We start from the raw sequence: 12733 nt of genomic DNA, 5'->3' as shown, positions 1-12733 counted from the left end.
CAAAATTTACAACAAACGCAACATGAAATCAATAAAATCATTAAAAAAGTTAAATATTGGAATAGAGCTCTCATAGCCAATTTAAAAATTGTACCTATCCACTACCCAGTCGCCTTTGTCCGGGCTGTGTGTACAGATACTGTATGTATACAAACGGGACCAAAAAAACATAAAAAAAAAACGGTTTAAAGTTTACTGCGATCTATATTTAAGTTCCATTTATTAAAATGCTTTCTGGTTCCCAGTTTCTTAAAAATATTTCAATGAAATAAGCAACTTAAATGTCTTATCGCTGTTGCAGCAAGCATCGAAGATTGACGGCAACGCAGCACTTGCCACCGACGTGTTCGCCCAAGTTCAAGCCCTCACGGAAAAGATGACTTCTTGCACGATGGCCGTCGCAATGGCCAAGCGCATTTCCGAGGTGCTATCGCCTGGCGAAGACAAGGTGGCCGCTTACCAGTGGTAAGTGACACATTTATTTTATGTCTTTTGGAGCGAATAAAAATACTAGCAATACCTTGTTTGAAACAAAATATATACCCCAGTATTGTAGCTTGGCCAGTTAGGCCGGAGTTAGGCCCAAGTTATTTACAGTAGTTTCAAGCTAACATCGATTAATGTTTTTCGTATGCATTTGCTGTTTGAAAATCGTTTATTTTTGGCACATTTTTTTAAAGGATTGGTATTTTATTTAGCCAAACCTTGACTATGTGACAATTGTGACATCTATCTAATCGCAAAATTGCCTACGTATTGTCCAGTTCAGTGCAGTTAAATGGTGTGGTATTTGAAAACTAATGGATCCGATCCGATACTGAAGTCTTTATCAGTGTACACGTACAGGAATTTACTAAAACACGCAAAGGCTTAAACAAGTGGATTCCTTATTCCAATAGAATCAATACAGAACAACGTTAATAAAACTGAAACAGAATCAGTAAGTTAAACATCATTGCCAAACACTTACAAGTAACTAATAAAATGAGCTCCTACCGCGACAAGGTAGTAACACCAACTGCCGTAAGGACAACTACAATGTCAAGGCACCATGTGCTCAGTGACCTTTGACCGCAAGTCATAGAAGGATCACACAATTAAATAGGTCATAAAGTACTTACATAAAAATGCGGTTAAGCAAGCTCACTGTTAATCTTAACAGTATTGATGAATTTCGGGGTAGTTAGAAATAGCTAATGTCGGGCAAACTCTTAGGCTTTAGTCAGTTGCAACAATAAACGACTGTCTTTTTTTTTACTGTACACGTACAGGTGCATTTCGCTGGTGGACAAGTGGCGTGAAACGATCACTGACGATTCGGACGAACGGCAGGCCATTAGCAACGCTCACCAGACCCTGGTGTGGAGCTACAAACAGGCCGACACCGAGGCCCTGCTGGCCCGACACGCCCTGGACAGCCCTGACCTGCTGAAACTGATGAACCAGCCCACCAATCTAGTGGTGCAGCTCTATAAGCATCCCTCCATAGTAAGGAGGTTCTTCGAGCCCGGCGACAAGTACCCAGGTGCGTGGAGCCGTTTAACCGATTCGGGGAGCATTTTGTTGAGACGGAGGCACCTTTCAAACGCCGTTGTCGGCCTGGTGCTGTTTTTTGATGGAACTTTGGCGCTTTGCTATTCTCCGCATGTTAAACATCGGGCGTTTGTCCCCTTTTTACATTTTTACGAGCGAATTTTTTGAAGCATTCAAGGCAATTGTAAACTGTAATAAACGTTGTACAATGTACAGGGTTGCCACAAAGTCTTTGAGTCTTTAAAACTCTTTGAACCTATTTGTATATTTAAAAGTCTTTGGATTTATGTTATGTGCAGCTTTAAGTTAGGTGTTCAGTAAGTGCATTGAAAAAAAACTATTACTATTTTTTATGGCGGTGACCATGGCATGTATAATTATATATACTGATTTGTTTCGAATTATATTAAAAAAGCGTTGAGCGAACCAATTTTAGATATTTCAAAAGCTATAATTTTCATACTTTACTTCGAAGTTCAACATTTAAGGAGTTGTCAGGATGATAACGCCCCGTTAGAAAATCGACAAACTTTACTTTGAAGTTCAAGTGTTGTACAGCCTGGATGGAATTGTCAACATAAATCCTGTAATAGATTCTCTGTTTTAATCCGCACTTTAAATTCTTGAATTCGTCCAAGGCTACTATTCGCATAAAATCAAGACAGTTCGAAACACGCCCCCTGATGCTTCCTAGATAACCTACAGTGACCACTATGTTTCTCGCAGATATACACGCGGTTGTTGAGCACCTGGGCGAGGTACACGGTCATGACGTCACCAAGCTCCGACTGACCATGATCTGGCAACTTCTGCTGGCTGCTGACAAACCAGACACCTCGGCTGCAGACGATGACACGGTTGGTGGCAGACTTGCACAACTTGATTTATTTTTGCTTTTCAAAATTACAAAAGAATTAAAATCTATAGATTAGTATAAGAATTAGTGAATTCTTGAAAAAAAAAAAAGTAATACTACATTTTGAACTAGAATTACATTTAATTACTCACAATCAGTTTAGTTTAAATCGCAGTATATTCTAATCAGAATGTAAATTCCAAATATTTCTGTGGGTTTTGGCTTCTATGCTGTAAAACTTACTCAACAAGTAGTTTCAACAAAAAAAATTAAAAAAATGCTGTTGGAGAAAGTAGCATTTTTGGTAAAAGCCGAAATAGATTAGCACTAAATTAGCGCACAAGCAAACCACAAACTAGAATAGAATTAGGATTAGTTGCGTTAAACTAGAATTATATCTGTTCTGCAAGTCTGGTTGGTGGGGCAATTAGTGGTTCTAATAAGACGTAAATGCCGCCAGCAGAACAATATTCCTAATTTCATATTTCAAACATATTTTTCGCTAGTTATTACTCAGCTTAGTGCCCGTGTAAAACAGATACAAAAAATAACCACCACCTGCTATCTGTGTTTGTTGTTTCTTGGAGTTATTTATTTTTTATTCTTGCTTTCCAATTAAAACTTTGTTTTAAGACAACAAATTTGGAGAGGATACGAACTGCGGCTTTGATCCAGGAACCCTCGGAACGTTCCGAAGACGAAAAGGAACTTATTCACCTGATTTACCTTCTCACTCACACCAATCCACTGAAGCAAGCCACGTAAGTGGGACAATTTAAGTCCTAATCGATTAGCAAGAAAACATATACTAACTTTGGTTAGACCAGCTAATTGCATAAAGAAAGAAATCACAATTGTCATTCCAACTCTTGGTTAATCTTATTAATATACTTCCATTTTCAATAAAGTAAACAAATCACCTGTTTATGTTAAATCACTTGTTTGCTAATGTTAATGTTTATCAAATGGAATCATAAAATGTTTTTACAAGTTCTGAAAACTATTACATTGTCTCCCTAATAAACCTAAAGATTAATTATCCAACTTCAATTCCAAGCTTCCTCGTGTGTAATTAACTGCTCTACATTTTAAGTAACCCTCCCATCTAAACTCTTATCTTGACGAAAAACCGGTCCCGGGACATTTGAAAGTCGGTAAAGAAACTTTTCGCATGTCCGTCAATACCAAAAATGTAGTTAAGATTCTAAAACCCCAAAATTTAGCTTGCCGGACAGAAAGGTGAGCGTTGCTAACTTTGTTATTTTGCAGTTACCTGGTGCGCTTAATTGGCGACCACAAGAACCGCAAGTTCACCAACGCCTGTCGTGTTCGTGCCATCAACTGTCTGCTGCACATCGCCAACGACAGTATCGTGCAATCGCTCACTGACAAGACCGGCGACCAGCTCCGGTAAGGATTCGTCGCAGTGAATACTGGCAACCGATCCGATCCAAAACGAAATGTTTTGTTATTCAAAGGGTGATTCACTCAACATTACCAAAAAAACTTAATATTATTACCAATGCTGCTGAAAGACACCCTCATAGACGACGTTGAGTTGAAAAAAATATAACATCAGATAACAAGTAAATAGACTAGATTATTGGTAATATATGCCATTATAATTCGTTTAAATTTAAAAATCCAAAAAGTGGTTGTTTATAAAATCTGCCAATTGTCAGGTTACTTTCTCTTGTGCGAATTTTAAACTTTTTTTCGAAGCTGTACAGGACTAAAAGCCAAAATATTTAAAGGTGTATTTATAAATGTACAAACAACTATTTGTTCACTGAGTTGAAACACCTGTTGAAAAACATTTTTAGATGGGCCCAGATTTTGTATACGAAAAAATGCCATTAATATATACTCATAATCAGTTTTTTCTCACAATGGTGCAAGTGAACAATGATATGCTCGAAACGTTCAAAATGATGCCTACTTCGCTATGGGCTTTCATATTCTTACTACGTCTAAGTACAACCACAACCATTATGCTCCAATGCCATTTAACAATTGGTAATTAAAGAACAAAAGAGAAAAGGCTCCTTGCGGCCCATAGTTTTTTCCAAGGTTTATACGCCCGTTATAAAAACGCGTCTTTTATTAAAAAAGGGAAACTTTCCAACTACAGGTCCGAGCTTCGAATCCTGGTCTACCTGACCCAGCTGGAGGCCGCCCATTTCAAGATCCCGTCGGCTCACCTCAGACGCAGCGACAAGTCGTCGGTGGCCCGCAGCATCGTGGCCTCCCCGGCCCACCGACACAATCCCTTGGCCCTCAGGGCGGCGGCCGACCTCTGTCGCGAGTTCGGCCCAGTGGCACCTGAGACTTGGGCCGTTCTGCTGCAACATCTCGTCTCGCTGCAGCAGGTCGGACTTCTGTTTCTTTCGACGTGCGCGTAACTGTCACTGATTTTTTGTTACGGAGAGCCTCGGGGAAAGTTGCTGTCGCTGCAGTTTGGGCAAAATATTTTATAGAATATGAAATTTATTAGATGTACGTCGGTACGTCGGTACATTTAGTAAAACTGGCACGGATTTTTTTTTCTAGAGAACCCCAGTAAAAAAATGCGGTACAGTTGCATCGCTGATGTTTCTGTAAAAATCTTTGTATAATAATATAATAACGGGTTGTCGCAACGTCGGTACATTTATTAAAATATATTGCCGAACGAAAATTTTTACAGTTGATACAATGCCTGGCTGCAACAGTATATTTATTGATATTTTTTTAACATTTTGAAAAAATATTTTCTGCTGGTAATCCTTTTTAGCGATACTTTTTTTTTTTTTGAATATTCATGCTAGATTCTGGTATGGATTATATATTATACGTTCTTTATCAGATACTGTTGTCGACAAAAACCAGTTAGTTACGCAACATTTGGTGCACATTTTTAAGACCCTACCAAAGTTACCATCTAAAACACATATTTCCAAGTCTTTTCCGTGTCTTTTTTGTTACTTTTTACGTAACCTGTAATCTTCCCACTTGCATTCCATCACAGGTGACCTACCTGCAACAACTTTTACCTTCGATCTGTCTCATCCCGGCTGTCCGCTCCTTGTCTTGCCTCGCCTCGGTCTGGCAATCGTGCGTCACACTGCCGCTAGTGGCGCTAACACCACCACTCGACACTCGACAGGTTTGTCCCAGTTAAGTACAAAGTATTCAAGCTTTGTAATTGTACCAGCCTCCTTATAACTTATCGATATTGTAAAAGTACCAGCCTCCTTACAACTTATCGATATTGTAATTGTACCAGCCTCCTTATAACTTATCGATATTGTAAAAGTACCAGCCTCTTTACAACTTATCGATATTGTAATTGTACCAGCCTCCTTATAACTTATCGATATTGTAATTGTACCAGCCTCCTTATAACTTATCGATATTGTAAAAGTACCAGCCTCTTTACAACTTATCGATATTGTAATTGTACCAGCCTCCTTATAACTTATCGATATTGTAAAAGTACCAGCCTCCTTACAACTTATCGAATCGAAAAGTAGACAAACGTAAGCAGTTGTTTTTTGTTGTCAGCTACAAAAAGACTTTTTGCCAGTGTCTCTTTCGCGAAACTTTGTATGCTGCAAATGTATGTTTTGTTGAGCATGAATAACGTTGAGTTACCACAGGGACAAATAAGTTAGAAATGTTGTAAACTGGTAAAATTTGTGTACAATTTTACCGAATTACGAACAAATACGCATTTAATTCATATAGCTTCTACGTACTTTTGTGCTTTTATAGTTTTTTAACAATTGTCTTTGTTTATTGCCTAATCCTAATAAGAAATTTATTGCAAAAGTGCGAAAAAAGCAGTTTTGCCGCACAAATGTCCCGGTCTACAATTTGCGCATTTGCGCATCTTAGAGGGGTTACTGCTCTCGCCCTACTCTCTTTCAGTTTGTTGGTCGACTTATATGGGGCATTAATATGGCGACAATATTAGGCCACTAAGAAACATATTTTTGCAATACGAACACTTGATTGTGGTATGTACTTTCTACGTTTCAGCGCGATGCGGCCCTGACTTCGTACCGCTTCCTTATGAAGTGTCCCGTTTTGCTGAGAATCGACATCTCCGGTGTGGCTCAACACTTCAAGGCGCTCGATCTGCAAGCCCTCGCACTTGGTAAGTAACGCCGAAATTGTGTTGGCGTCGCAGTTGCAGTACGATTCATACTTGACCTATGTATACGTTTTTGTTTTAAAATGTGGTGTTTCGCCAATCTAAAAATACTAACAAGAGTTTAACGTCGTGTTTATATTTAAAACTTGTTGTGTCAGTTAGAATGGATTCCTGCTTTTTCACGTGTAATTTCATCCCTTGGATTTACCATGAGTGATCAACAAGATCACGGCCTATCCAATGGCCTTTTTGTCTCATTAGTCGTGGGGCAAGTAACGGTCAATTAGGTCATATTTTTTGTTGTTAAAAAAAGTTGTGAAACTGACAACAGTGAAAAAATCCCTGTATGGCCGGATGTCGTAAGTTCAAAATCACCTCAGGCTAGTTGTTTTTGTAGTCGGGCCTTGCTTACACAATTCATCAAATATTCCTGAATTGATTAACTGATTTTAGTTAGCCCTTTGAAGGTATTTCGTGTACTATGATATGTGTGGCGTTATCGTTGGTCAGTACGACTTCTGAAGGGCCAGATCGCAGTTGTACGCCCCTGTGTATCAATGTTTCAGTGTCTTGATACTCCACTACCTACTTGCTGAACTATTCAACTCCAAAGACACTCCCGTTATCAACTAATATTAACCTAAAGTCTTACAAGCTACTTGGCTAACTCTCGGAACCTGTTACGGCACGGTAAACAAAAAACATGTTTTATTGAGATGAAGCTAAATGAAATACGTAAAATGCACTAATTCAATTCCGGTGGAATTAAAAAAGCTCACAACATTGAATAAAAAAAGATGGTGTCAACAGATTTGAATCATCTTGGCAGACACTGCGCGACCCATGTTTAGGTCGCAGGTGATACTTTGAGAACCACTGCTTTGAGTGAACTGAACACTGAAAGAAAATCTTAACACTAAATCAAATGATCTTGTGTCCATTACTTCCCAGGCTGCATGCTAATTTCGCCGGGCGAGCGTCGCAACGCAACCAGCTTCGCCACCGACTTCGCATCTGAGATCGAGCACCAACTTGGTTATTTGCATTCAAACCAGCGACCTTTGCTGGGATACGCAATGGTGAGCTTTGTTCGTTTGGGCTTAAGTAACACGTGGCTTAATTACCGGGTCAACAATTTTCTAATGATACTTTAGGGCCCCTGATTCCGAAAATGGACTTGGGTTGTTTGAATTTGCTCTAGTTTCTGAGATATCGCAAAATTATTTTTTTCGCATTTTTCGCCTACGAATACATAAACGTCGCCTCGTACATCACATAGGCATAGCGTGAGTACGCCCAGGTACATTCAAAGAAATAAAAAAGCCTTAATGCAACAAACAAACAGTCATTTATTGTTTATTGACCAAAAAGTTACCCTCAAAATGCGACATGGCGTATATCTGAGAGGAAAGTTGTTTAAGTGATTGCTATCTATTTAGCTTTAAGTCCAGAAACAAATAGTTTCTGTGGAACATTTACAAACTTGCGCGAAGCCCGAAATTAACTTGATCTCCCAGCTCAAAGTAAGGTTTGAATCTGCACATTGATGTGGTATTAGCAAAATCTAAGATAAAAAAATATTGCATTAAGTCTGATTTAACCTCCACGTTGCTAGACACCACACTCGTGGAAAATTAAACATATTTTTATTGACGAATATTTTGAAAAGTAGAGCTTTTAAAAACAAACTAATCAAAAAACAATGAACGCATTTTCGGGCTCGTGGGCCCAGAAATATCATAAAAGACCCTAACACTTTGTGTCCAAAAAGTTATTGATCTGTGTTGTTTACCGTTCGTTAAATACCAGACAATATTACATGCGTGCGTAAAGTTGTGTTACGTTATTTAATAGTAAACCAGTTTATTTAGGTTTGCTTATCAATGCCTTTAAATTTCAGATCAAAGACTTTCTGCGTCGCTTAAACTCTTGAAGTTCTTTCTCTGTCCACTAGAGTGCCATTATTAATATTTATACCTTGTTATGTGTACATTTGCTAATAAACGTTAAAACATCCTTTCGTAATTTGTTTCCTCCTATGGTTTCATAGTTTCCGAAAACTTGAAAATATATGTGTTATATAGTGTTGTAATTCTAATAATCCGCTAAACTAGTTTGGGGTCTGTAAACTAAAAGCGCAATATTGCATGATATCAGGAGCGGTAGTGATTTCTACTTTAAAACTAATCCGTGTGCGGTAAGACGGATAGCGTTATGGAAGCACAATTACGTTTACTGTTTTTGTTAGTAGGAACAACACCGACGGTATAAAGGCCCATTTGAAATACAATGTTTTGCTAAACTTAAACTAGATAAACGCTGAAACGTCTCAATAGTTAAAAGAAACTCCTAATGAAAAGAAAACGCAATTATTTTGCATTTTTCTTATTGAACTAACAGTTATTTTGACCGCTCGTGGTAGTTTTAGGTTTGTCAACAACGCGGTAATTCTAGTGTTGATAACCAAAGTGTTGCGAAAATGTGTAACTTAAAAGACGAAATAATCAATGCGTTTTAGCCGAATTAAAAAATACCTGAGACGTCCTAACCCCCCAAAAGAGATCATATCTGACACGTATTTCAAACGATTTTTATGGTCGTGAAATACCGTTACGATTTTTCATAGACGAAAACTAGACCAAGACGAAAACCAGTTTTGGACGTTCAAAAGACGCCATAAAAACGTTTTTGTACTCGATTTAAATGATGTTTTTTAGGTGTTTTACGAGTTTAGACGAATAAAAATGACAAGAAGACGCCTTAAACACCCAAAACGAGAGTATATTTGAAATGTGTTTTTAAACGATTTTAATAAGTGTGCATTACCTAGATCTCCGTTATCAGAACGCTTATGTGTGCATGTTTCATCGAATAAATGATATGGTACTGTGGATCCCCTTCAATTGTATTGCTTGTACCGGTACTAACAGATTGAGCGAGCATTGGCGCATGGTTGTTTCTCGCGTGTCCCTCTCTGATCCTGCATAGCTCAGTTGGTAGAACGACGGCCCCGGCTTGACCGGAGGTCGTAAGTTCGAACCTTACTGCAGTACTAGTTGTATTACCTTTACGATTTCCCATAGACGCAGATATGACCAAGACGAAAACGAATTTTAGACGACTAAAAGGTGCCATAAAGAGGCCTATAGTCGGGTTGTAGCGCACGTTTATTACCGTTGCGAATTTAGACTGTCTAAAGACGTAAATAAGACTAAGACGAGTGCGACTCAGTGCGTGTTTCATACGATTGAAAGATAACTTTCTCAAAACCAATGTGATTTTTTTCACAAAACCAATGTGATTTTAGTGTTATGTTTAATGCAGAAAAATCTGAATTCTATAGGTAGGCCTATGGTGTTTTTAATAATTTTTCAGAATTATTGCACAGAAAGGACAAAAGGCGCTTTTTTGTTTGATTAGTGGTTTTCTTAAATACTGGTTGGGCGATGTAATTATGTTAATCAGCGTCTACCTACAGTCTGGTGGTAGCTTGTGTCTTTAGATCGAGTAAACGTTTCAGTTAAAAGTATTTGTTGGCAGATTTGGACAACTAGATTAGCATTTCAGTTAGGCGATTAAACGTTCGTGCACAAATGGAAAACTCGAAGAAGATTGTTCTTAACACCAGCATTATTTTGCAAAAATGGACAAACTTGTCACGAACTTAATGCACAAATTTGTAAACATGCAATTAAATACAAACGTCATCCGCTACTGAACTTGAACACTATGAGACAGACAACTTCCGGCACGATTATAAGCGTTGCACAGAGTTGTTTTTCATTGGGATACATGGGATCAAACGCTATATTTATAACCTGCACTTGTGAGAATAACAGTCTTGGTATAATTTCCTGTGTAACGAATTCTGTACATTTTGTGATTTGTCTTTACCGTACTTTTACGATATTCGGGGACCAATTTTACGATCTCATATATCGTAAATAAAAATTTAGCGTGAGTTCTGATTATTTGTATCTTAGCGCTAATGTTCTGCCGCAGTAAGACTATCTGCCTGATACTCAAAAATACCAAGAAACGTAAATACCATTATTAATTATTGACAACAAAAACGAGCTTAAGCATTACAGTAACTTACATACATTATCGACCAAACAATAAACAACTATAATCAAAGACTTTTACATAACATTTTCCCTTATCATAGAATATATCTTCAAAACGGCAACAATACATAGCGACAAATACACTATACCAATTCCTATATCTGAATACTATCCTAATTGATCCAACATTATCTACACAATAAAAAGTGATATCACATGCTATAGTCATACACAGATTCGCGAGGTAAATTGCGTGGTAACCGGCGCCTATGAAATGCACGAATGTTTAAAACCCACTGGGTTACTGAGTGTGTTAATTTAATATTCCTTAAGTAATTACTAACGGCTAAAGATGTTGCAAGACCGCAACATGCCATCGCCCTTTTTAAGAGAGTTGAAAACGCGATTCCTTGTCGGTGTTTGCCATTGTCTTTACTGTGACGAAAACGATTCCATGCGTAGCATCCGCCGATGAGAAGTAAAAATGCTGCTAGCGCCAAACTTCCGATGATTGCCACCATTGAAAGGGGTTGGCCTAAAATCCTATGTCACGGACGCCTTCGATTGAGTTGGGTCCTGCACCAGCATTAGCAAAGAAAGCGCCATGCGAGAAGTTGAATAGGTGGCTATCCTCAGTGAAAACCAAAGGACGAAAGTTGCTGAACGTTAGATTTATGCTTGTGTTGTCGAAACTCGCGATGTCTTCAAGTTTCTTAGAGATGTTTGTGTTTTGCCGGTGGAGGATCGCGCTGATTCCAGTGAAGTTCGTATCGGAAGTGTTGGAGGCTTCCATAGACTCAATTCTTGCAAGGCGAGAAAATCTTAGAATGCCTTACGATGAGGTGAAGGAATAAATCGAAGTGTTATACCGGGTGAGGTTTCCAAGGGTGTGTAGTGAACGAAGGCAGGCTCGGAGCAAATCCCGTTCAGCGGTTGAAGTGGCGAGAGAAATGTGAGACGTCTCAAGTTGCTTACGTTGGTTCTGTAGCCCAAGAAGACGGTTTTGTTGTGTTAGGCGGAATAGTTGACAGTCTTCGGAACGTTGCATTTGTTCAAAGTTTCGCAAGTCGCGGGCGAGTGCTTCTGTCCCAGCATGTAAATCTTTAACTGTAAAACTTGTTTGTTGCAAGGAAAAAGCGATGCTTTGATCCTGCAGTTCAGTAGCCGTGAATTTGGTCTATTTGTTTTTTGGAGGGTATAATTAGCCTAGAATTTAGTTCAGTTTTAAATTTGTGCATTTCATAGTGAATCGTCGGAAAACAAACAAGCAATCAAAGACATAAAAGAAAACGCTTTATCCGAAAGTTAGTCGGTTTGAAACATACGAGAGCTACTGAAATATTAATTACATTGCCAAATAGGGCAAGGGTTATTTTATGTGCTATGGCGACCCTAGGAGAACCAGTTGCTAAACGACATGAAAGGGCGCGACCTTTTTATACATGCGCGGTCCGTAGCTAACGAACAGGAAAGGAAGCTTTACGGTTCGTTATTATGGTGTTATTGGGAAACCATTCTTGTGGATAAGCTAACAAAAATAAATCAAGGAGAGGAGCGTTAAAATCACCCCGTTGTTGTATAGTAACAATTAATTAATTAGACGAAAAGTGAGAAAAGTGAGAAAAGCGAGGTTCAAATAGCGATATGTTTGCGAAAATTTAAGGGCAGTTATTGGTTTCCTGTATACGTATCCAGTCATTTGGCCGGTTGCAACTGCAAAGAACGACTTTGCATTTCTATGCCAGGAGCTGAAAACTTGATCCAATTTCCCCAAGATGTCCAGGTAGGAAAGCAATGACGCCAGGCTTGAAGTTTTCCTTCTTGAAATTGAAAGTTTTAATGAAGCAGGGGCTCCCGCCCGAGTCTTGCAAGGAGGACACGCGGTGTCACATGGACGCGTGCTGCATGCGCGTGACTGACCATCTGAATAACGTTGAATGGCATGTCCACAAGTCGAAGAACACGGAAAACAATTGACGTTGGACAACACTGACAAGACTTTAGTGTCGTCGTGAATATCTTCGGAAATGGTTACATGAGTGTGCGCACTTCCTCAATGACAGGATTTTATCGCTAATCTTAGTTCACAGTTATCCAGGGGATCAGGCCTAGCTGTAAAATGATTAGGAAAACAACCTGCAA

General features: G+C 38.8%; 1 protein-coding gene across 1 annotated transcript in view; it reads left to right on the top strand.

Moving 5' to 3' along the window:
• The window catches only part of LOC146163843 (kinetochore-associated protein 1-like), a 39766-nt gene extending 27256 nt beyond the window's left edge, over positions 1–12510 (top strand). Inside the window, exons 36-45 of the mRNA XM_083380606.1 lie at positions 314–465; positions 1272–1525; positions 2260–2390; positions 3023–3150; positions 3659–3799; positions 4521–4758; positions 5397–5534; positions 6410–6527; positions 7476–7603; positions 12379–12510. Of these exons, the coding sequence (XP_083236732.1) occupies positions 314–465; positions 1272–1525; positions 2260–2390; positions 3023–3150; positions 3659–3799; positions 4521–4758; positions 5397–5534; positions 6410–6527; positions 7476–7603; positions 12379–12510 (1560 nt within the window). The remainder of the gene's footprint in view (positions 1–313; positions 466–1271; positions 1526–2259; positions 2391–3022; positions 3151–3658; positions 3800–4520; positions 4759–5396; positions 5535–6409; positions 6528–7475; positions 7604–12378) is intronic.
• The last annotated feature ends 223 nt before the right edge of the window (positions 12511–12733 follow it).

This window comes from Ascidiella aspersa, chromosome 2, assembly GCF_963924565.1.
Source record: "Ascidiella aspersa chromosome 2, kaAscAspe10.2, whole genome shotgun sequence".
Lineage (NCBI taxonomy): Eukaryota > Metazoa > Chordata > Ascidiacea > Phlebobranchia > Ascidiidae > Ascidiella > Ascidiella aspersa.
This window is presented reverse-complemented; position numbering and strand designations above follow the sequence as displayed.